The 23215-nt window shown below is 35.8% G+C and overlaps 1 protein-coding gene across 2 annotated transcripts in view; it reads left to right on the forward strand.

Annotated features, from left to right (window-relative positions):
• BRWD3 (bromodomain and WD repeat domain containing 3) overlaps positions 1 to 23215 on the forward strand; it is a 236478-nt gene that overhangs the window by 185493 nt on the left and 27770 nt on the right. For both annotated transcript variants that reach the window (XM_007534008.3, XM_060182523.1), the window contains exons 25-36: positions 75 to 182; positions 5028 to 5152; positions 7126 to 7208; positions 10999 to 11110; positions 12223 to 12284; positions 12387 to 12542; positions 13572 to 13692; positions 15854 to 15979; positions 16099 to 16177; positions 20810 to 20866; positions 21793 to 21933; positions 22448 to 22519. In XM_007534008.3, the coding sequence (XP_007534070.1) occupies positions 75 to 182; positions 5028 to 5152; positions 7126 to 7208; positions 10999 to 11110; positions 12223 to 12284; positions 12387 to 12542; positions 13572 to 13692; positions 15854 to 15979; positions 16099 to 16177; positions 20810 to 20866; positions 21793 to 21933; positions 22448 to 22519 (1242 nt within the window). The remainder of the gene's footprint in view (positions 1 to 74; positions 183 to 5027; positions 5153 to 7125; positions 7209 to 10998; positions 11111 to 12222; positions 12285 to 12386; positions 12543 to 13571; positions 13693 to 15853; positions 15980 to 16098; positions 16178 to 20809; positions 20867 to 21792; positions 21934 to 22447; positions 22520 to 23215) is intronic.

Consider the following 23215-nt stretch of genomic DNA (forward strand, 5'->3'; position numbering starts at 1 on the left):
ATGGTAATAACAGATTGGTATATAAGTAATTGCTATCTTGGATGCTACTGTTTAATACCACATTTTTGTTTTAGCTTATTTATTTTAGGCAAGGGCATGAGGCTTATGTGAGAGCTGTAAGGAAATCAAAAATATATAGTGTTAATTTACAAAAACAGCCATGGAACAAAATGGATCTCAGGGTAAGTTTGTCAAACTCATAACCTATGTAAGTTGATTTTTTTTTTTTTTAGTGCTGGGTGGTAGTACCCCTGATTGAGTGCACATGTTACAAGGCAGAAGGACCCAGGTTTGAGTCCCCAGTCCCCACCTACAGGGGAAAGCTTTGCAAGTGGTAAAGATGTCTCTCTGTCTCTCCCTCTCTATCTCCTCCTACCCTCTTGACTTTTGGCTGTCTCTATACAATAAATAAAGATAATTTTAAAAAAGAGTTTTTCAGGTAGATGAAGGTTTGTTAAGTGATAACATTTAGCAGGATGGATATAATAGAGAAACGTATCTTTATCAAAGTAAAGATTTAGACACATGTAAAAGTTGTATTATATTGTAAGATACTGTAAGTTTCTTATCATACAGTGAACTTTATATAATCCCCTTCTATATAAGCAGGAATTTGGGGTATTTTTTAAATCAAATGAATTAATGAAACATTTGATTTCCAATTTTAAATTCTACCATTTTAGTTCTACTCAATTGTAGGAGACAGCATATTTAAGGCATAAAACCATGGATTTAGAATACTTGAATTTCAATAGCAGTGCTACTATACACTTACGTATACGCTTTAAGCAAGTTACTAGACTAATGACATTGAGGTTTGTCAACATTAACTATGACTAATAATACATGTATAAGATAATATATCTATTCAAAATCGCAACTTTTTTTTTTAATCAGAGCACTGATCACCTCTGGCTTATGGTGGTGTGGGGGACTGAACCTGGGACTTTGGAGCCTCAGGCATGAAAGTCTCTTTGCATTTCCATTATGCTATCGACTGCCACCCCAGAAAACTGCAGCTTTTTCTAGTCATGATTATACTTGTCCACTTGCATATTTTTGTGTTTTATCTAGAAGAATGATTTTTCCATTGTTGATTTTTGATATACTTATAAGGAAGTTAGTGGTATACAGTACAGTTGTTGACACATAGTTACAACTACTCATCTTTCCATGATATGTGAGAGGTGTGTGGAAGACACTTGTCCCCCAACCTAGTTTCCCCACCCTTTATCATATAGCAGGGTCTCCAAAACCCTCCATTCCATCCTGTCCTTCCCCAGAGTCCTTGTGAGATGCAGTATATCACACTCAATCCAAGTTTCAACATATGTTTTACCCTTACTATTATTGTTTTTTAATTTCTACCTATGAGTAAGATCATTCAGTATTTATCCTTCTCTTTCTGGCTTATGTTCAAAATGATACTTTCTAGTTCTTTATTGAAAAGAAGATGACTTCATGATTTTTAGTAGCTGCATGGTATTTTTTAATATATATATATGTATATATATATATATCATAACTTTCTTAGCTACTTACCTGTTATTCAGCATCTGGGTTGTTTCAAAGTTATGGCTATTACAAACTGTACTGCTGTGATCATAGGTATGCATAGGCCTCATTGGATAAGTGTCTTTGTTTACTTAGAGTATATCCCCAGGAAAGGAATTGCCAAGCCATAGGATAAATATATTTCTAGTATTCTGATGTGTCTCCAGACTGTTTTCAACAGGGATTGGATCAATTTGCATTCCCACTAGCAATTTAAGAGAGTTATTTTTCTCTCACAGCCTCTTCAACAGTTGTTCCTGTCTTTTCTAATGTATGACATTCTCACAGCTGTTACTGGTATCTCATTGTTTTTTCTATTCTTTTCTTTAAGGATACAATTGTTTTTTTAACATTCCTTTTTTAAAAAAATCTTTTAATTTATCTATTATTGGGTCATGAGGCTGGGTGGCACACCTGGTTAAGGGCACATGTTAGAGGGGAGTCTGGCAGTAGCGGCAGTAGGTTAAGCACACATGGCCCAAAGCGCAAGGACCGGCATAAGGATCCCGGTTCAAGCCCCAGGCTCCCTACCTGCAGGGAGTTGCTTCACAGGTGGTGAAGCAGGTCTGCAAGTGTCTTATCTTTCTCTCCCCCCTCTGTATTCCCCTCCTCTCTCCATTTCTCTCTGTCCTATACAACAACGACAATATCAACAACAATAATAACTACTACAACAATGGAAACAACAAGGGCAACATAAAGGAAATAAATTTTTTAAAAAAAGAGAACACATGTTAGATTGCTCAAGGACCCAGGTACAAGCCCCCAGTCCCCACCTGCAGGGGGCAAGCTTCACAAGTGGTGAAGCAGATCTGTATGTGTCTTTCTTTATATTTCCCATTGCTATTAATTTTTCTCTCCTATCAAATTGGGAATTAATTAAATTTATTTATTATTGGATAGAGACATAGAAAAATTGAGGGGGAGGGGGAAGTAGAGAGGGAAAGAGAGGGTGCCGGGTGGTGGTGCACCTGGTTGTGCACACATGTTACGGTGTGCAAGGACCTGGTTGGAGTCCCCAGTCCCTACCTGCAGGGGGAAAGCTTTTTTAAAAAATTTTTTTTAATATTTATTTTATTTATTTATTCCCTTTGTTGCCCTTGTTGTTTTATTGTTGTAGTTATTATTGTTGTTGTCATTGTTGGATAGGACAGAGAGAAATGGAGAGAGGAGGGGAAGACAGAGAGGCGGAGAGAAAGATAGACACCTGCAGACCTGCTTCACTGCCTGCGAAGCGACTCCCCTGCCAGGTGGGGAGCCGGGGCTCGAATCGGGATCCTTATGCCAGTCCTTGTGCTTAGGGGGAAAGATTTTAAAGTAGTGAAACAATGCTGCAGGTGTCTCTGTCTCCCTCCTTCTCTATCTCCCCCCATCGCTCTTCATTTATGGCTATCTCTAGCTAGTTACTAAATAAAGATAATAAAATTTTAAAAAGTCTGTATGTCTGTCCATCCTGTCGTTTGTGTTTGTGTGGGGGGGGGTCTACAATGGTGTGATCTAGTTTGTTGTCTTCCACTCTATCTTTTTCTGGTGGATCATTAATGTGTATTTTGCTTCTTTCGATGCTATTATCACATTTCTCTAGTGTTTTCAGTGTCTCTTAATCTCTTTCTTAGTTGACTACTTCTTTTGTTGTTGTTGTTGCTCTCTCCCCATGAGAGTTTGCGTATGTGTGCGTGTGAATGTGTGTGTGTGTGTGTGTGTGTAATATTTTTGGTATTAACCCTTTTGCACATATGTTCTGTGTCTTTTGTCCCAGTAGGATGTTTCATAACATCCTTCCCAGTGTTGTGAATGTGGGATTATAAAATTGAGGTACTGTATTCTGATGCACTACCCTAATCCTCATAGCAAGTTACTCCTCTTTTTTTAGTTTTGAAGTAGTATTTTTAAAATTTTTTGTTACACAATAACCTATACATACTTGTTGGAGGTAACCTATACTCTTAAATTCAGGAATAATAAATACCATGTTGCTATCAACTCAAGTAAATAACTTATCTCCAGTTGTTCACAGACCTGCCCCAAGAGACAGGTTGTCTCCAATATAATAACACTGGCAAAATTTGATAGTTATTAGCAATTTCAGCAAAATTGAATTGTAAGGTAATTGGATTACAGAGCTCTTCACTTTTATCAGAAAACTGTCCCACATAATCACAGTCAAAGTCAGTGGTCTTGTGATACAGATGCCTACAATTCATTAGTTGGTGAATATTATTTCCCATTTAAATTTTACCTTCATGAATACAGGCATCAAATATACTTGCAGAAATCAATTTTAGAACACGGAATTAGGAGATAGTATCATAAAGCATCCTTGACATTTTCAAGATGCCTATTTAAGAACTTATCTTTTGACTGAACATTGGGAGTAAAAGACTACTTGAAATGTATATATGCAGCTCACAGAAATAGAGCTAGTAAATGATATATATTCTTTAGTTACTCCTCCTTTGAAATCTCTCTCAAGTCCCAATTGTAGTTCATTGCTCTATGTTAAGGCTTTTGCCTTTTCTTTCTTTTTTAATTAGGAATTTAATATTAATTTTTACAAAATTATAAAATAACAGGGGTTTAATTCCACACCCTTCCCACCACCAGAAGTTCTGTATCCCCATTCCTCCCATTGGAAACTGCAGTAGTTCTCCCAAGGTCACAGATATGGGTTGAATGTTATTTCTATAACTATCTATAGTTATATATATTTGCCCATTGTTTTTTATGTTCCTGCCTTCTCTTCCTTCCTAAGTCACACCAAACCTGCTACTACTTCCAAATGCCCTTCCTTTTTTTTTTTTCCTCTTATTTCTCTAGGTCTTGACTGAATTGTAGTTCAGAGCCCGCCAGTCACCTTCACCTAACATTTCTTCCCCTCTGGGAGTATGGACTTGTTGATGAGGGTGTCTCTCAGCTTGGTTGATTCCATTTAGTGTCTTACTGTGGAAACTCTTTTCATCTAAATTTCAGTATATTTTTTGTAGTTTAATGTAAATGTATCTATTCTCTGAGTAGTAGGTAGATTCAGAACCCCCCTATTCCATCATCTTGATCTTACCCTTCCAAAACATGAATTTCAAGATGCTCTCAGTGAGTTCTGCTTATCCTTGGTTTAGAATCCAATGCCAAGCTACAACCTGATAATAAGGTCAAGAACCAGGTCTTATTACAATTAACAGTTACTAAATGGACTAACAAAATAGTTCACTTGGATAATGTGCTACACTGTCATGTGTATAGTCTTGGTTTGAGCTCAGTCCCCACCCCACTGAAGGAAACTTCAGGGCTGTGATATCTCTTTCTCTCTCTCTCTCTCTCTGTGTATGTATCTAATATGAAAGAAAAATTAGTTGAATGCCTAGTATTTGGTAAATATTCAGATAATTTTCAATAGTTCAAGTAATGATTTAATATACACAATTAGGTAATTATTTATACTGAATATAATAATTTATTGGTATGCCCACGAATAGGAACAAGAATTTGTTAAGATTGTAGGAATCAAATATGAGATTGGACCACCTACACTATGCTGCTTGAAACTTGCATTTCTGGACCCCATTTCAGGCAAAATGACTGGAGAATCTTTTTCTATTAAGTAAGTAGCTATCTTTTAATGCTTGCATGTGTGTTTGTGTATCTCTGTGGTCAAGTTACTTTAGTGTTTGAATCTATACCTTCATTTGTAAAATTGAAATCTTAAATTCTCGTGAATGTTGGGAGAAATGAGGAAAATCTTTTTAAAGTCCATAATAAGCTTAAAACATGACAATTGCTTTTATTTCTGTTAATAATATGAATAGGAATAAAAGTCATTGACGGATTTCTTAAAGTTTATGTGAAATCTGAGAAGATGAAAAAACATCAATTCATTTTCATTTTTTTTAATTTTTTTATTTAAGAAAGGATTAACGAACAAAACCATAAGGTAGGAGGGGTACAACTCCACACAATTTCCACCACCCAATCTCCTTAACCCACCCCCTCCCATGATAGCTTTCCCATTCTCTAGCCCTCTGGGAGCATGGACCCAGCGTTGTTGAGGGTTGCAGAAGGTAGAAGGTCTGGCTTCTGTAATTGCTTCCCCGCTGAACATGGGTGTTGACTGGTCGGTCCATACTCCCAGTCTGCCTCTCTCTTTCCCTAGTAAGGTGTGTCTCTGGGGAAGCTGAGCTCCAGGACATATTGGTGGGGTCTTCAATCCAGGGAAGCCTGGCCAGCCTCCTGGTGGCATCTGGAACCTGGTGATTGAAAAGAGAGTTAACATACGAAGCTAAACAAATTGTTGAGCAATCATGGATCCCAATCATGGAATAGTGGAGAGGAAGTGTTAGGGAGGTACTCACTGCAAACTCTAGTGTACTTCTGCTTTCGGGTATATATTTTGCAGTAGTTTATGGATACGTGTGAACATAAGCTCTCTCTCACAGAAACTGGTGTATATCTAGGTTATGGGACTTTGTTAGAAGGTGAACCACCTGAGATGAAATTAGAGTGTACTATAAAAGGAAAGGTCTCACCTGAGTAATGAAGCTGAAGGGTTGTCATTCCACACGTGAAGTCTCTGGACACAGTCTGAGGTGAAGCATGTTTTGAGGTGGCAATCGTTGCGTTGGTTAGGTTGTAATCGGTGGATGCAATATTATTTGGTATGGATTGGAATAGGCATATGGGAAAGTGGGCCCTATCCAAGGGTTCCAGGACTGGGGGAAGTAGGGGCTCTATAGAATTCATTACCATTTTTAAAAAGACCTTAATGGAGGGGGGCGGGGTCCAGCGGTTACGCACCAGGTAAAACACAAATGGTACTAAGCACAAGGACCCACAAAAAAGATCCCAATTTGAGATCCCAGTTCCCAGCTGCAAGGTGGGTCTCCTCACAAGCAGTGAAGCAGATCTGCAGGTGTCTGTTCTTTCTCTCCCCATCGCTACCTCCCCTTCCCTCTCAATTTTTCTCTGTCCTGTCCAATAAAAAGGGGGGGGGAAGGCTGCCAGGAGCAGTGGATTTGTAGTGCCTGCTCCGAGCCCCAGCAGTAACCCTGGAGGCAATAAATAAATAAACAATTTTTAAAAGAATGATTTTTTAAGTCCTTAATAGTGGAAGTTTCTCAGTGGGTAGAGCACGTGTTCTGTATCTTTAGCATCCCGGTTCTGATCCCCAGCACCTCTTTTTCTCACCCTTTCTTTGCTTCACTCTCTTAAAAACTACATATAGTCATTTTTAAAGATAGAGGCAAAGAGAGAAAAACCCCAACAGTGAAGTTTTCTTCACTATAGTAGGATGTGAATCACACACATGGAAAAGCAGCACACTGTTCAAATGAGCTCTTTCACTGGCATGTATATATTATTGGACTATTAAGAACAGCAGACAGACAATGCCAATACATCATGGCAGATTGGGTTTAACTTAAATAAAAACATTTCTAGGGACCTTTAGAAGTTTGAGCCATTTGATTCATTTGATTCATTGTTCCATGTTAAACACATATGCCTGGATATTCAGTAATTACACATACTGTTATATCTGTATACTGATTCACGTATGCTTTATTTTTATTTTCTGTACAGGTATCATGACATGCCAGATGTCATTGACTTCCTTGTGTTACATCAGTTTTATAATGAAGCCAAAGAAAGGAACTGGCAGATTGGTAAGTATAATATCACACTTAATAATAACTCGTTTGAAGTAGACAAAATTTAAATTTTGATTTTAACAGACAGAAACCAATTTTATATGTAACTGTATAAAGCTTTCCATCAAATTAGAAAAATTAAATGTTTCTTTTCAGTTCTGTTTAGTTTATTGGGGGACAATTATGCTATATTTTCTTAAGGAGATATTATTTTACAAAGCTTTTTTTGTCACCTGTACAGTTTGATATCTCCCCAAGACAGATGTTAGCACACCTTACCTACCACCAAATTGTTCTCTCCCTCCATCATAGGACACTTTACATCTGCATATACCTGCTCTATTAGAATAGGACACTTTACATCTGCATATACCTACTCTATTAGAATACAAATCTTAATTAAAAGTATAATATTAAAATGTTAATTGTGAGTTGGGGGGTCTCCATTATGTAGATAGCTAGTAGGCATATTTTAGTACTATTCCAAAGGGACTGTGACTATACTAGTTTTTTTTTTCCCTGAGTCTGAAATCTGATATGCACATAGATCCAAGTTATTGTCTGGGTAGATGGTGTCATGGCTGGAAAAAGGACCAGAAAGCTGGATCAGGGAAGAGAGTAGCTCCAAAATATTGGAAAGGTGTATAAATATTGTTGACTGTAAATCCCATTGATTTGATCTGACCTGAGGCCCATATTCAGCTTAAGAGCCTATATGACCTCTGCATCCATGTGGATCTGAGCTCACATTCTGTGGTAATGAGTAGGAACATTCCAAGCTGCCCCGATTTCAGGACCCATCTTCCTTGGGTGTAGCATAGAGTATGTCGTGCATCTTCCCTTCAGAGGGTGGGACATTGTCTACCGTTGTTGATCCAAGTTGAGGGCAAGGTCCTATGGGGGTCCACAAATTGGTCTATTCTATTGTTCCTGATAGAGATGACTGGTAATATTAGGGAGAGGGATTTATTTAAGGTCTAGGCCCATCATTCCTGTTTGGGAATCTCAAGTCCATGCTTTTATACATTCCCTTCTCTGTATCCCCACCTCATGGTGACGTCATTCTTATGCTAATATTCCCAAACTTGTTGGAGTCACAACACTTTGGTGCAATATATCAAACCCAGTCCAAGTTCTACTTTGTGTTTCCCCTTCTGTTCTGCCCATGATTGAGATCATCCCATATTCATCTTTCTCTTTCTGGCTTGTCTCATTTAATATGATTCCTTTAAGCTCCATCCAAGATGAGGTGGAGAAGGTAACTTCATTCTTTTTTTAAAATTTTTTAAAAATTTTAATTTTTAAAAAATTTTTAATTTTTTAAAATTTTTAAAAATATAGTTTTTTAATTTTTAAAAATATAGTTTTTTAATTTTAAAAAATTTTAATTTAAAATTTTTTTATATTTTTTTATTTATTCCCTTTTGTTGCCTTTGTAGTTTTATTGTTGTAGTTGTTGATGTTGTTGTTGTTGCATAGGACAGAGAGAAATCTAGAGAGGAGAAAAAGATAGACACCTGCAGATCTGCTTCACCACTTGTGAAGCAATTCCCCTGCAGGTGGGGAGCCGGGGGCTCGAACCGGGATCCTTACGCCAGTCCTTGCGTTTGCTCCAAGTGTGCTTAACCTGCAGCACTACAGCCGGACTCCTAGTAACTTCATTCTTAATAGTTGAGTAGTATTCCATTGTATATATATACTACAATGTTCTTAGTCACCCATCTGTTGTTGGAAACCTAGGTTGCTTCCAGGTTAGGGCTATTAAAAATTGTGCTGCTCAATGATTATCCAAGAAGCATTCATTCTTGAGGAACCAAAGGTCCCAGGTTCAGTCCCCAATATCACCATAAACCAGAGCTGAGAAATGCTCGGGGGAAAGGGGGGGAGACAAAACGAAACAATAAAAAAAATCAAACACCTAAAAAAAAATGTGCTGTTATGAACTTAGGTATACACAGATCTTTTTGGATGGATGTGTTTGCTTCCTTAAGATACACCTCCAGGAGAGGGATTGCTGGGTCATAAGTAGGTCTATTTCTAGCCTTCTGAGAGTTTTCAGGACTGTTCTCCACAGGGCTTGGATCAATTTACATTCCCACCAGCAGTGCAGGAGCAGGTCCTTTACCCCCCACAACCTCTCCATCATCTATTGTTAACATCCTTTCTGATGTATGACATTATCACAGGAGTGAAGTGGAATCTCTCTGATGTTTTTATTTGCATTTATCTTAAAGTGTTTTTTTTTTTCATATCCCATTTGGCCTTTTGGATCTCTTCTTTGTTAACTATTCTGTTCATATCCTCTTCTCACTTTTGGATGGGGTCACATTTTTTTTTGTTACTGGGTTTCATGATTTCTTTATATATTTTGGTTATTAACCTTTTGGCTGATTACAATATGTAAAAATCTTCTCCCATTCTGTAAGGACTCTCTTTGGGTGGTGGTTTCTTTTACTGTGCAAAAGCTTTTCAATTCAATGTAGTCCCATTGCTTTATTTTTGTTTTAGTCTTCCTTGCAATTGGACTTATGTCATCAAAGATATCTATAAAACTTAGATGGAAGAAAGTTGTGCCACTATTTGATAGTTTCTGTCCTTTTCTAATATATGACATTCTCATAGCTACAAAGTAGTCTCTCATGTTTTTATTTTCATTTACCTTGTCATCAGTGGCTGAGCATTTTCCATATATCTATTAGTCTTTTGGATATCTTAATTTGGAGAAAATTCTGCCAATGTGTACCTCCTATTTTTCATTTTGGGTTGTTTTTTTATTGTTGAGTTTGGTTAAGTTTCTATGTATTTGGTTATTAGCACTTTGATATATGGCATATGAAGATTTTCTCATACTCTACAGATGACTCTGTTTCCAAAGTGATCATGTAGTCCCATTGGTTTATTTTTGTTTTTATTTTCCTTGCAATTGGATTGGAGTCATGGAAGATGTTTTTACACATTGGAAAGAGCTCCACCAATGTTTTCCTCTCAGTATTTGATGGTCTCTGGTCTAATATCAAAATAGTTGATCCTTTTGGAGCTTAATTTTATACGTGTAAAATATAGTGGTTCAGTTTCATTCTTCTGCATATTTCAGCCCCATTTTCCCCGTGCCATTTGTTGTATAGACTTTTCTTTCTCCTTGTGTTATTTTGGACCCCCTTGTCAAAACTCTCTGACTGTCATGTTTCTCATTTCTGTTATCATCAAAATTGGGGATTATGTATAAGTACACACAAGTTTGGTATGACCTATAAATTAGTTAATATATTGATCATCCCTGATGATCTCCAGTATTTGAGAGAAGTTATACTAATATGTGATGTCACTTTTTAAGGAAAAATGAATATATATATAAATTATTTTAAAATGATTACTAGCCCTTAGAAAGCAGAATCTTTAGAGAAGATAATATGTTGGATTCACTTATCTAAAAGTACTCAGATTAAAATTTCTGATGGGAATTGTGTGGAGTTGTACCCCTTCTATCCTACGGTTTTGTTAATGTCTCCTTTCCTAAATAAATAAATAAGTAGATGGTTATAAGGCAAAAAAAAATTCTGATAATGCAATGCTACTTCTGTATTCAACAAAGGTAACATTTTCTTCTTTTTAAAAGATTTTTAAATTTATTTTTGTGAATAAGTGAAAGACACTGCTCAGCTCTAGCATATATAATACAGAAAATTGAACCTGGTTCCTTCAACATGAATTTGCTGTATTTAGCTGCCTCTCCTTGACCCCAAAAGTAGCAATTTAGAGTGAGAATAGAATTAATCTCGAGATTCATTTTCTAAAATTATTACAGGTGACAGATTCCGCAGCATAATAGATGATGCCTGGTGGTTTGGAACTGTGGAGAGTCAACAGCCTTTTCAACCAGAGTATCCTGATAGTTCTTTCCAGTGTTACAGTGTCCAGTAAGTACATTTATGATCTTTTTATGCCTGTTTTAGTACTCTGTTTCATTTATGTAAATCTTACTAGTAATATATTTTATCTGGCTTGTCTAGTCTTATAATATGTATAACTGTAAGGAGGTAATTATAGTACCTATAAAGAAATGTGTCTGATAAACCTTTTGGTCTAATATAAATGCTAAAACAAAGCAGGAACATAAAGGACTCATTGCTATCTCCCTTATGCTTATATTTTCTCTTAATTTCTCTATTTAATTTGTTATTTTTGACTATAGAACAAACTCGATATTAACATGTTCACCTCCCACACACATGGGAGAAACTCTAGGCATGTAAGTTCTTTTATAAGAGAGCTTCACTCCAGCATATGCAGTCAAGGTTTGAACGTATGGCCTTAGACATGAAAGTCTTATACTCCACTCAGTGAGCCACCTCCCCAACTGCAAATATTTCTATAAATGCAATTTCTTGGAAATTACCAAAAAGTAATTCAGTGTTTAAAGTAATTATTATAGCTGAAATATATTAATAGCAACTAGTCTTTTATTTAGTGATATAAATTATAGGCAGTCATGGTTATATCATATACTATTTGTACTTTCTTGAGTTCTTCATAAAGCCCTGAAGTTGTAAGATTCCAAATAAATGAAGCTTTCTTCTCAACAATAATGGAAGAAATATTTACTCTTTGAAGATTCACTTCTAGTCACAGATCAAAAGGAATCAATAGAATCGGGGGGGGGACTATAATACTTACACTGTAAAGATAAAGTATTGATAGATTTTTCTGGCAGGAAGAAATTATTTATTAAAGTTATGTTTAATGTGAAAGAATATTTCCAAAGAAATGTTTTATTCTATACCCTGACTTAACTTTAATATATCCTTGACTGGAATTTTAAAAAATAGAAATAAGAGTAGACTTGTTTCTAAGTTTCATATTGGTGGACCATATTTTCTCAATTAAATGCTCATTATTATCTTCATGTGAGTAAAGTTGCCCCTTAAAGGAAACTGTATTACTCCTTTCCTCAGTTCACCCCAAACTCATATAAATTATGCTGGTATAAAAGTGTCATGCAAATTGATTTAATCTTGTTATTTTTTGATAGCTGGGACAATAACGAAAGAGAAAAGATGAGCCCCTGGGATATGGAGCCAATTCCAGAAGGAAGTAAATATGCTTTTAAAAAGAAATTGCAAATATTCTGAAAGAAAAATATCTATAACATGATACTAGAAACTGATTATTTCTGACTTTCTGCTTTATACATAGCTGCCTTTCCAGATGAAGTTGGTGCTGGTGTTCCTGTATCCCAAGAGGAACTGACTTCTTTGCTATACAAGCCCCAAGAAGGAGAGTGGGGGGCTCACTCTAGAGATGAAGAATGTGAACGGGTTATTCAGGGCATTGATCACCTTCTTTCCCTGGGTATGATTTATGTAAAAGAATATTAGGTAGATGGGAAGAGAGTAGGAAAAGAAAAGTACTATGTTCTACTAAGTGTAATGCATGTTCACACTGTATACTTTTAAATCCAGAGGTACAATATTCTATGTTTAATAAGAACATTTTTATTTACCTGGCTAGAGTAATGACTCATAAACATTCTCAGTTTGTTAACTTATAATATTGAAGACAAGCATATGGTATTTTTCTTTCTTGATACATTATTGGCTCTCTAGTTATTCTTTGAGCCTAACTTTGGATTGGTTCCTGAGTAAAGACTGTGGGTAATGTGTTTTACTCACATGAGTAATTTCAGTGTCTAAAAGATACCAGTTGAGTAGGTTGGCATTTATTCCAAAATGACATACACTGAAGTTGAACAAAATTCATTAAATTTGTTAGATTCTACTTGACATAAACAATGTATCATGCATATTTCCTAAATAATACATCCAAACTGAAAAATAAATAAAGTAGTATCTAGGCAAACAGCAAAATTATATTATCATAATTTTAGACATATTATATATTCCTCTCTCTTCCTCTCTCTGTCTCTCTGTCTCTCTCTCTCTCTCACCAGAGTACTTATCAGTACCAGGTGTTAAAACTGAGACCTCAGGTGCCTCAGTCCTGGAGTCTCTTGTGCTAATAATAACACAGTCATCCTGGCCTAGGGTGTTTTTGTTGTTGTTAGTGTGACACTGAAGAATAAGTCCAGAACCACATTTACGTGCAATACCAATGAACCAAATTTTAGATCCAGTTTTTTAGTCTATATTTTAGAGAGGGGTTGGGGAAAGATAGCACAGCACAATTCTCCTGTCCATGGAATTCTCTTGACACTGTTGATGTGTTTCCCATGTGGTGCCCATGACTAAAGTAAGGACCTCATATATGGTAAGAAGTGCTCTTTAACCAGTGAGCATCTCTCAGGCCTTTACATGAATTTTGCTTGTTAATATTAAACGTTACCATCCTGGATAACAAACTCTTTTGTTTTTGGTAATGTAGATTTTGCCAGCCCTTTTGCTGTTCCAGTGGACCTCAGTGCCTATCCCTTGTATTGTACTGTAGTTGCTTATCCAACAGACCTCAATACCATCAGGCGGAGACTTGAAAATCGCTTTTACAGGTTTGTCTAATAGTATCTGTTTTTCTTGAGTTTATAGTCTTACACCTTTTGTTTCCATTTATTTCATAGCAATAATATGGATACCTATGATTTCATAGTGTAAAATAATTATTCAAAAGACTCAACTTCATAATGTCTTCTAATTTTTTTTTAAGTATTAATTCCCCCCCCCTTTTTTTCCGGACCACCTGAGTTTCACTAGGGCTTCATGAGCCTTCATGATTCCACCACTCCTAGTAAACTTTTTTTTTTTTTTGCTTCCAGGGTTTTTACTGGGGCTCAGTGCCTGCGCTATGAATCCCCCTGCTCCTGGAAGCTATATTTTCCCCTTTTGTTGCCCTTGTTGTTTTATCGTTGTTGTGGTTATTATTATTATTATTATTGCTGTTATGGATGTTGTTGTTGTTAGATAGAACAGAGAGTAATGGAGACAGGTGGGGTAGATAGAGAAGGGGAGAAAAGACAGATACCTGCAGACCTGCTTCACCTCTTAGAAGCAACCCCCCTGCCGGTGGGGAGCCGGAGGCTCGAACTGAGACCCTTATGCCAGTCCCTGTGCTTGGCGCCATGTGCGCTTAACACACTGTACTACCACCTAGCCCCCAACTTTCTCTTTTTACAGATCAAAATTAACTTAGAGGTAGAGAGGAAGAGACCACAGCACTGCTTCACTACTCATGAAGCTTTCAATTTGTATGGTGCTCCCATGCTGTGATTGAAGTCTTGGTCCATATCCTCATGAGTGGAAAATGCGAGCTACCTCCCAGTCCTGAAATACTAAATATCTTTAGTACTCCAGGACAGGAAGTAATATCAGAGTATACAATGGAGGCGGGGGGGGGGGGGGGCGGTGAGTAGTACACTTCAAACATGGAACACAAACTAGTTCATTTTAGTTTATCAAGAGCATATTAAGTGATTTGTCATGATTAACATGCAATACATACTTGGAGCATGCATAGGTTCCTATGTTGTGAAATCAGATAGCAGTTAATTATATCTAAGTACCAGACCCAAAATATGGTTAGCAAAAGAGGCTGATTAATTTTCCTTGATTTTTTTTTTCTTTTTGGTTGGGAGTGGATTTCTCTGTGAAGAACAGTCTTTATTATCTTTCTTGCTCAGAGTCTACTGTGTCCTAACAACAGTAATTCCAGTTAAATGCTTTAATTATAATTATTTGGATGTAATTTAGAATGTTACCTATAGTTTCATTTGCTTTATGTATTATGAAGGTAAATCAACAATAATCTGTCCACACAATTTGGTTTAATTTTCTCTTGCTCTTGTTATCTCTTCCCCTGAAAAGTAAACATATTTATGGTTTTATCAAAACAGAGTTGCATTTGGTAAAATCACCACTAACACAATATAATGTCCTGGGACAGTTCTATTGCAATGTATACACATTTCAGTGGTTCTAAATTATTGCGTGCATTTAATCCTCAGTGGGGATGTTGAACTTTTCTTTTTTTAAATATTTTATTTATTTATCAATGAGAGGGATAGGTAGAGAGGTAGGGAGAGAGGTAGGTAGGTAGGTAGGTAGGGAGGGAGGGAGAGAGAGAGAGAGAGAGAACCAGACATCACTCTGATACATGTGCAGCCAGGGATCAAACTCCGGAATTCATGCTTGAGAGTCCTCCTGGACCATGAGCTTCACTTTTCTTAAAGACTTTAAGGGAAGGGGTCTGTTGCTAGAGCTCAGTGTCTTTCCTTATTAGATTCTTATTAGCAAAACCATCACTGTAAATTAGATTCATACACAAATTGTGTTTATTTTTCTACTGCTGAAGGAAGAATTTAGTTATCATTAACAAAAAGGGAATATATAAATAAATAAATATTTTTAAGAAAATACTTTCATGCCTAAGGCTCTAAAGTCCCAGGTTCAATTCCGTATACCACCACAAGCCAGAGCTGAGCAGTGCTCTGGTAGAAAAAAAAGAAAAATAAGAAAAAAAAGCATATTGGGTTATCAGAAAAATCATGACATATTTGTGCGTAGAAAAATATAAAAATATGTCATGACTTTTCTGACAGCCCAATATATTAGAACAGCTTTGACATATGATAAAGTACCTAGTTGTTCTATGTTGTATATTGCTTGAATAAACTTTTATAACCAAAAATAACTAAAGATATATTTTTTCTTTGTTAGGAGAATATCAGCATTGATGTGGGAGGTACGCTATATTGAGCACAATGCCAGGACTTTCAATGAGCCAGACAGTCCTATAGTTAAAGCAGCCAAAATTGTAACTGATGTCTTACTTAGATTCATTGGGTAAGAAGTTTTTTTGTTGTTGTTCTTTGTTTGGTTGGGTTTTTTTTTTTTTTGGCCCCTTAGAGTCTTCTGATTCCTTTAATTATGGAACTGTATTATTGATTTACTTTGTTTCCTAGGGATCAGAGCTGTACTGATATACTTGACACGTATAGTAAAATTAAGGCAGAAGAACTCAACAGTACTGATGTAGAGGAGGTAAGAATAACAGCATGGTTGTCAGACATGAGTTCCTTTTCTGTTAGTTTAACTACAGTGATTACATGCAGGTGATATGAGGGATGAAACTGATTTCTAAAAGCTATTTAAGTATGCATCTTTTTCTATGAAACTCTTTAAATGTACTTACATGGCATATACAAAAATGTAGTAGTATGGCAATGTTTAGTCAGACAGGTATTTTAAGATTTCAAGTATAAAAGTCTGCAATTTTAGTAGTACTATGGTATTGCTATTTGATTTACTTTATGGATAAACCTCTTGTTGAAATAGATTTGTTAGTGCCTGAGCCCCTTACATATCTGATTTCCTTCCCTGTTTATATCCATGATATATATAAAGCTATTTTTGATTGGTGAACATATTAAGAAGATAGCAGAACTGAAACAATAATTAGGGGCAATCATTCAAAAGTAATTGGTACCTTGTAATTGTATAAATAATTACTAATGACAAGTAAAAGATAACTTGAAAAATAGTCTTGGGTAGAAAATAAGTTAGCCCAGGAATATATGATTCAATTCTAGGTTCTTTTTGCAGTGACTATTATAGAAATATTTTACAGGTTTATATTGTCTGTACTTTTAATCTTCAGAGTGGCAAATCTTACTCTTTCATTAAAATATAAAGTATAAAAGTAAAATGTAGGACCAGAAGGCAGCTCATTGGTAGGATATATTTTTGCCTTGCCATGTCACAGCTTGATTTCATGCCCCTGTAACCTATGGAAGCAACATGTCACTGTGGGAACACTTGTGCTGTGGAGTTTCTCCATCTTTGTCTCAGTCTGTCTCTATCTCTGAAATAAAGAATGAAAAATTGGTTCAAATGTGGTGAAATTATGCATACAAAAGACCCTATCTGCACACACACAGGAATGCATAAATACACAAATGCATAAGTTTATGTAAATGTAATCTGGTAACTTATTTTCTCTTTTTTTGTGAATACATTTTCTTGGTGAAAGCATCTACTCTTCCAGTAAATTCCACTTATACAATGCAGTGTTGACAACTATAGTCACCATGTTATACATTTGATCTTTAGATCCTCTTAACTCATACTGGAAATTTGTACACTATTACCAGCTTCTGCCTATTTCCTCTGCTAACCAGCTTCCATCAGTCACTTTTCTACCAAGGTTTTGATTATTTCTTAGAATTCTATATATAATAGGTATTCCACAGAATTTGCCTTTCTCACTCCAACTTATTTCACCTAGCATAATGCCCTCTAAGTCTACCTATTGCCCCAAATGGCAGGATTCTCTTCATTCCCATGACTGAATTTGTATATCTTTTGAAAAAAATTCTTTTTCTCATTTTTATCATAATTTCTTTTGAGCTATATAACGTTTTTCATTTTGAAGGGTAATAGTTCTTTATCAGATGTATGTATTGAAGATGTTTTTCTCCCATCCTAAAACTTGTGTTTTCATTTTTTGATGATTTGCTTTGCTATAAGGACCCTTTAGTTTTATATAGTTCTGCTTGTTTACTGGTGCTTTTGTTTCCTTTGGATTTAATCAAATCACAAATTGTAATTGTCAATACTTATGTGAAAGAATTTACCTCCCGGGAGTCATGCAGTAGAGCAGCAGGTTAAGGGCAGGTGGCGCAAAGCGCAAGGAGCAGCATGAGGATCCCGGCTCCCCACCTGCAGGGCAGTCACTTCACAAGCAGTGAAGCAGGTCGGCAGACATCTGTCTTTCTCTCCCCCTCTCTGTCTTCCTCTCCTCTCTCCATTTCTCTCTGTCCTATCCAACAACGATGACATCAATTACAACAATAAAAGAACAAGGGTAACAAAAGGAAAGAGAGGAAGGAAGGAAGGAAGGAAGGAAGGGAGGGAGGGAGGGAGGGAGGGAGGGAGGAAGGAAGGAAGGAAGGAAGGGAGGGAGGGAGGGAGAGAATTTACCTCCCATCCCATGTTTTCTTTTAGGTATATGGACTTGGGTCCTGTGCTTAAGAATTTAATGCATTTTAAATTTAGTAATGGATAGGTATCCATTTCATGCTTATATATGTGGAAATTCAGTTTTTCTAGCGTTGTTTATTTAGGAAACTCTAATCATATATATTGAATTAATTACCCACATATATGTTTAGGTTTATTTCTGTACTTTCTATTCTGTTTCACTTATCTCTGTGTCTGATTTTAAGTGAATATCATGCTGTTTTAATTATTATGGCACTAAAATACAGACTTAAATCAGGAATGTGATGTCACCCACTTTGTTCTTCTCAATATTTCTTTGATTATTGGGAATATTTAGTGGTCCCATTCAAGTTTCAGAATTTTTTTTTTCTACAAAATGTCACTGGAATTTTGGTAACCATTTGTCTTTAATCTGTCAGTTGTTTGGGGTAGTATAAACATTTTAAAAGTTTTCATCTAATACATAAGCATAGAATTGTTTCAGCATATTTTATGTAACTGTTCATCTGTCTTATAGTTTTCAGCTTACAAATCTTTAATATCCTTGATTAAATCTAATTAGATAAGTTATGCTATTTAATTCCTTTTGATGAAGTTAAAAATGGAATTGGTTTCTTTATTTTTTTCTATAGTTTGTTATTAATGTACAGAAAAAAAAAAACTGTTGTGGGCTGGGGAGACAACATAATAGTTATGCAAAAGCCCTTCATTCTTGAGGCTCTGAGGTCCCAGGTTCATTTCCCAGCACTGACATATGCTAGAACTGAGGAGTGCTCTGATATCTCCACCCCCAACCACCTACCCCGTCTTTTCTTTTTCATCTCTCTTTCATGAGTAAATAAATAAAATATTTTTAAAAGAACACTCACCAAAATCTTGAGGGGGAAATGAATTTTTGTATATTGATTCATGTTCTGCAGCTGTACTGAATTTAATTCTATCAGTTTTTTACTGGAGTCTTTAAAGTTGTCTATTTACATTATCTTGCCATTTGCAAATAAGGGATCTGTTTACTTATTCCTTTCTATTTGAATGTCTTGTCTGATTGCTCAAGGTGTGACTTTTGAGTATTTATAGTAAAAAAAAACTGGTAAGTACAGGTTTCTTTAATCCTGAAATTAGAGGGAAAAGTGACTATTATGTTAACAGTGGATCTGCTATATATAATTTTGAGGTACATATTCCTTTTGAGAGCTATTTTTGTTTTGCATAATATTCAAAACAACTTTATGGTTCCTGAACCAACCTTTCCATTCAGATAGAAAGAAGAAGAGTCGGGGAGAAATACCTACACCAGATCTTCCACTGGTGCTCTGGTAATGCCATGTGGCCCAGGGCTTAAACCTGGGTCAGTTTTATGGCAGAACATATACTCTACCCAGTGAGATATCTCTCTGGTCCTACGGATACTTTTTTAAATCATGAGAGGATATTTCCTCAGAATAGCATTCATTAGGTTACAATAGAAAATGAGGGAGCCGGGTGGTAGCGCAGAGGAGTCGACTCGCTTCACAGGCGGTAAAGCAGGTCTGCAGTTGTCTATCTTTCTCTCCTCCACTCTGTCTTTCCCTCTTCTCTCCATTTCTCTCTGTCCTATCCTACAATGACAACATCAATAACAGCAATAACTACAACAACAATCAAACAAGGGCAACAAAAAAGGGAATAAATAAATATTAAAAATAATAAAATATTTTTAAAAGACTAGAAAATGAAACTAAAGTAAAATTTAGCAACTTAATTTAATTAAAAAGGGAAGTCAGTAACTCATAAACTACATTTTCTCCCACTTGATGTTAACTAGATGCTTTACCATCACCAGGTAATATAGTACTACCTGAACATTGTCCCTTTGTATTAAGGTATTGTCCTTCAAGGGGCTATTTAATTGAATCTTATGCTTTAATATATGTTCATAACTTCCATATAAGAGATACATTTCTGAGAAATGTTACACATGTACAAACTACTGTATTTTACTGTTGACTGTAAGCCATAAACCCCTCTTAAAAAAAGAAAATTACTGAGAGATATATTTGTGACATAACAATAGATTAATCATGAGTAATTTATGACTCTGATATATTAAATTAGTATGTCATATAAAATACGTTTTTAAAAAACATTTATTTATTTATTTTTGTTGCCCTTGTTGTTTTATTGTTGTCGTTGTTGGATAGGACAGAAATGGAGAGAGGAGGGGAAGACAGAGGGGGAGAGAAAGAAAGACACCTGCAGACCTGCTTCACCATCTGTGAAGCGACTCCCCTGCAGGTGGGGAGCTGGGGGGCTTGAACTGGGATCCTTACTCTGGTCATTATGCTTTGCGCCACCTGCGCTTAATGCACTGTGCTACAGCCTGACTCCCATAAAATAAGTTTTTAAAACTCCTATAACTTAGGCATAATGTTAATATACCAGTAACTGGAACTTTTTCATCATTCCACACTATGATTTAGAGGGTTTCTTATGTGCTCTTCTCTTAGAATTCCCCAAATTGTACACAGCATATAGGAAAAGTTTAGAATGAGTCCACCTTAAACGATTGTTCTGCTGCCTACTCAAATGAGAGTATTAATTGTGGTTACATTTGTCATTTATTTGAAGGAGATTATTTAATGTGAAACTTTGAATATAACTTACTTTTCTCTCATTCTCCTCTTTCAATTTTAGGATACAGATATAGTTTATTTAGATTCAGATGGCCCTGGTACTTCATCTGGAAGAAGGGTGAGTGAATAAATGAACTGTTGAGAAGAAATTTCAGGCTTTCTGTGTGGGAAACCCCTAAGACCTACTCTATCTATTTGTTGCTATGAAAATGTACACAGTTCAGTGTATATGCTTACTACTCACTGATAATGCTTATTATAGTAAAAAAGTTAATATTATACAACTCAGTCACAGGAACAGGGATGTAGTAGCTACTCATCAATAATACTTGTATATGGAATCTGGAGAAATATTTCTACAGATTTCCTTATGCCTTCTCCCTCCACTAACAAGTCATATAGAACACATTCCCACAGCAGTGACTGCTTAGCAACATGTATATCATTACAGCTCAATTCTCAAGGTTTTATTGGCAACTAGTCATATATATACATCACCTGACTAGCTCATGCAAAAATTCTATATACACTCAAGAAGTTGGAAAGTATAGAAAGCTGGCATTCAGCAGTGTTGACACAGTAAAGCACTTTTATTGTCTGTGAAAGAGTGCAAATGCCACATTCCCAGGTGCAAGGTTACCTTAAAAGGATGTTTTGTACAATTCACTTCTTTTAATGGTCTTTGAGACATTAAAAAGACTGTTAAAATATCATATCAAATGTTTGAGAAAATGACAGTGTAATTTTCAAGTATACTCAATTAACCATCATATATCAGTGCTATTAAAATCATTCCTTGTATAGGAAAATAAACTTCCTATGGATTGCATTTGAGATTCATATTTTCCTAAAATGAAAATTCAGAATGCTAGAATTCTTGCTATGAATATTACAGTTAAATTTTATTTATTTTTTGCCAGAAAGAAGGTTATCTAAACTAAGATGTCTCTTACAAAATTAAATTAATGTCAGAAAAATAGGGAAAAAAATTAATGAAGAGTAAAATAAGAGGGGGTTCAGATATAATTCTATTAAAATCTTTAGGTCAAATATAGAGGCAGAAAACAGTCATTGAAGTATAATCCTGACTCTTGGAGAAAACAGTGCAAAGAACTATTGAACCTCATTTATGAACGTGAAGATTCAGAGCCATTTCGACAGCGTGCTGAGCATCTCTCCTATCCAGTAAGCATATAGTTTAAGTAGTGGCCAAAATGTAATTTCACATGTGTTTTAAGACCTAGTTAAGAGTCACCTTTTTCCTTCCTCATTCCTTTTCCCTTTCCTTTCTTCCTTCCTTTCTCCCATGCTTTCTCCCCTACTCCTTGTTTTCTTTGTGTATCTTAGTGAGAGTGGGTGGTATGATTAGTCATGACTTAATAATGCCTGTCACATACTATATGTGTAAATTATACAGTCATAACTAAATTTGATTATAATATTTTGAGGCTCCTTCTTTTCAAATATTAATTTAATATATGCTAATAATCTTTTGTACGTTTCTACAGAAAAATGAGTTTTCTGATTTTCATAGCAGAGCACAATGCTGACTATAGAATTCTTTCACATAAAATAAATCCTATAAGATCATAATCCCTATTTATGGATTTTTTTTGGCCTTAAATCATAATTTCATTATAAGTCATGATATTTTATTGCAGTGGTATGAAGACACAATATGTATTATTTACCCTGATAGGTTCATCAAGGACAAGAGGGTGAATTCTCAGAGTCAGTTATTCCGGAAAGACAAGATCCATCTCTTTCTGAGGTATGCCTAGTAGTCTGTTATTTTTCATTTATTTATTTGTTGTGAAAGAGAGAAATGTAACAGGAGAAAGAGTTGGACAGAGCATTTCTTAGATCTGTCATAATGTGGTATCAGGAATTGAACCTGTGGCCTCTAGGATCTCAGGTATGCAAGTTGGTGTTCTAACAGACTGAACTATCTCCCTGGTCCTAGCCTAGTATTTTAAGAGATACATACTACTTTATGTTGTTTTTCTTGTTAAAAATATCTGTATTATAATGAGCCATTAAAATTTTTTTTCTATACCTTGGCTTACTAGAAAATATTTGTTTTAAGGGGCTAGTTGATGGCACACCTGGTGAAGCATACCCATTACAGTGCACAAGGACCCAAGTGCAAGCCCCTGGTCCTCACCTGCAAGGGGGAAGCTTCACAAGTGGTGAAGCAGGGCTTTGGGTGTCTCTCAGTCTATTTCCCTCCCCTCTCAATTTCTCTCTGTTTCTATCCAATAATAAATAAATAAACTTTAAATATATATGTCTTAGAAGTACAATTTCACCTCTTCAAAATGTATTACCATACCCACAAACAAAATAGCAATATCCCTACACCAAAGTCTATTGGACCCCCCCCCACTTGTGTAACTGAGTTGCAACCAACTCCCTTCTGTAGTCTCAGCCTAACATTTTATTTTCACTTAACTTTGCTAGTTTTCTT

The sequence above is a fragment of the Erinaceus europaeus genome, chromosome X (assembly GCF_950295315.1).
Source record: "Erinaceus europaeus chromosome X, mEriEur2.1, whole genome shotgun sequence".
NCBI lineage: Eukaryota > Metazoa > Chordata > Mammalia > Eulipotyphla > Erinaceidae > Erinaceus > Erinaceus europaeus.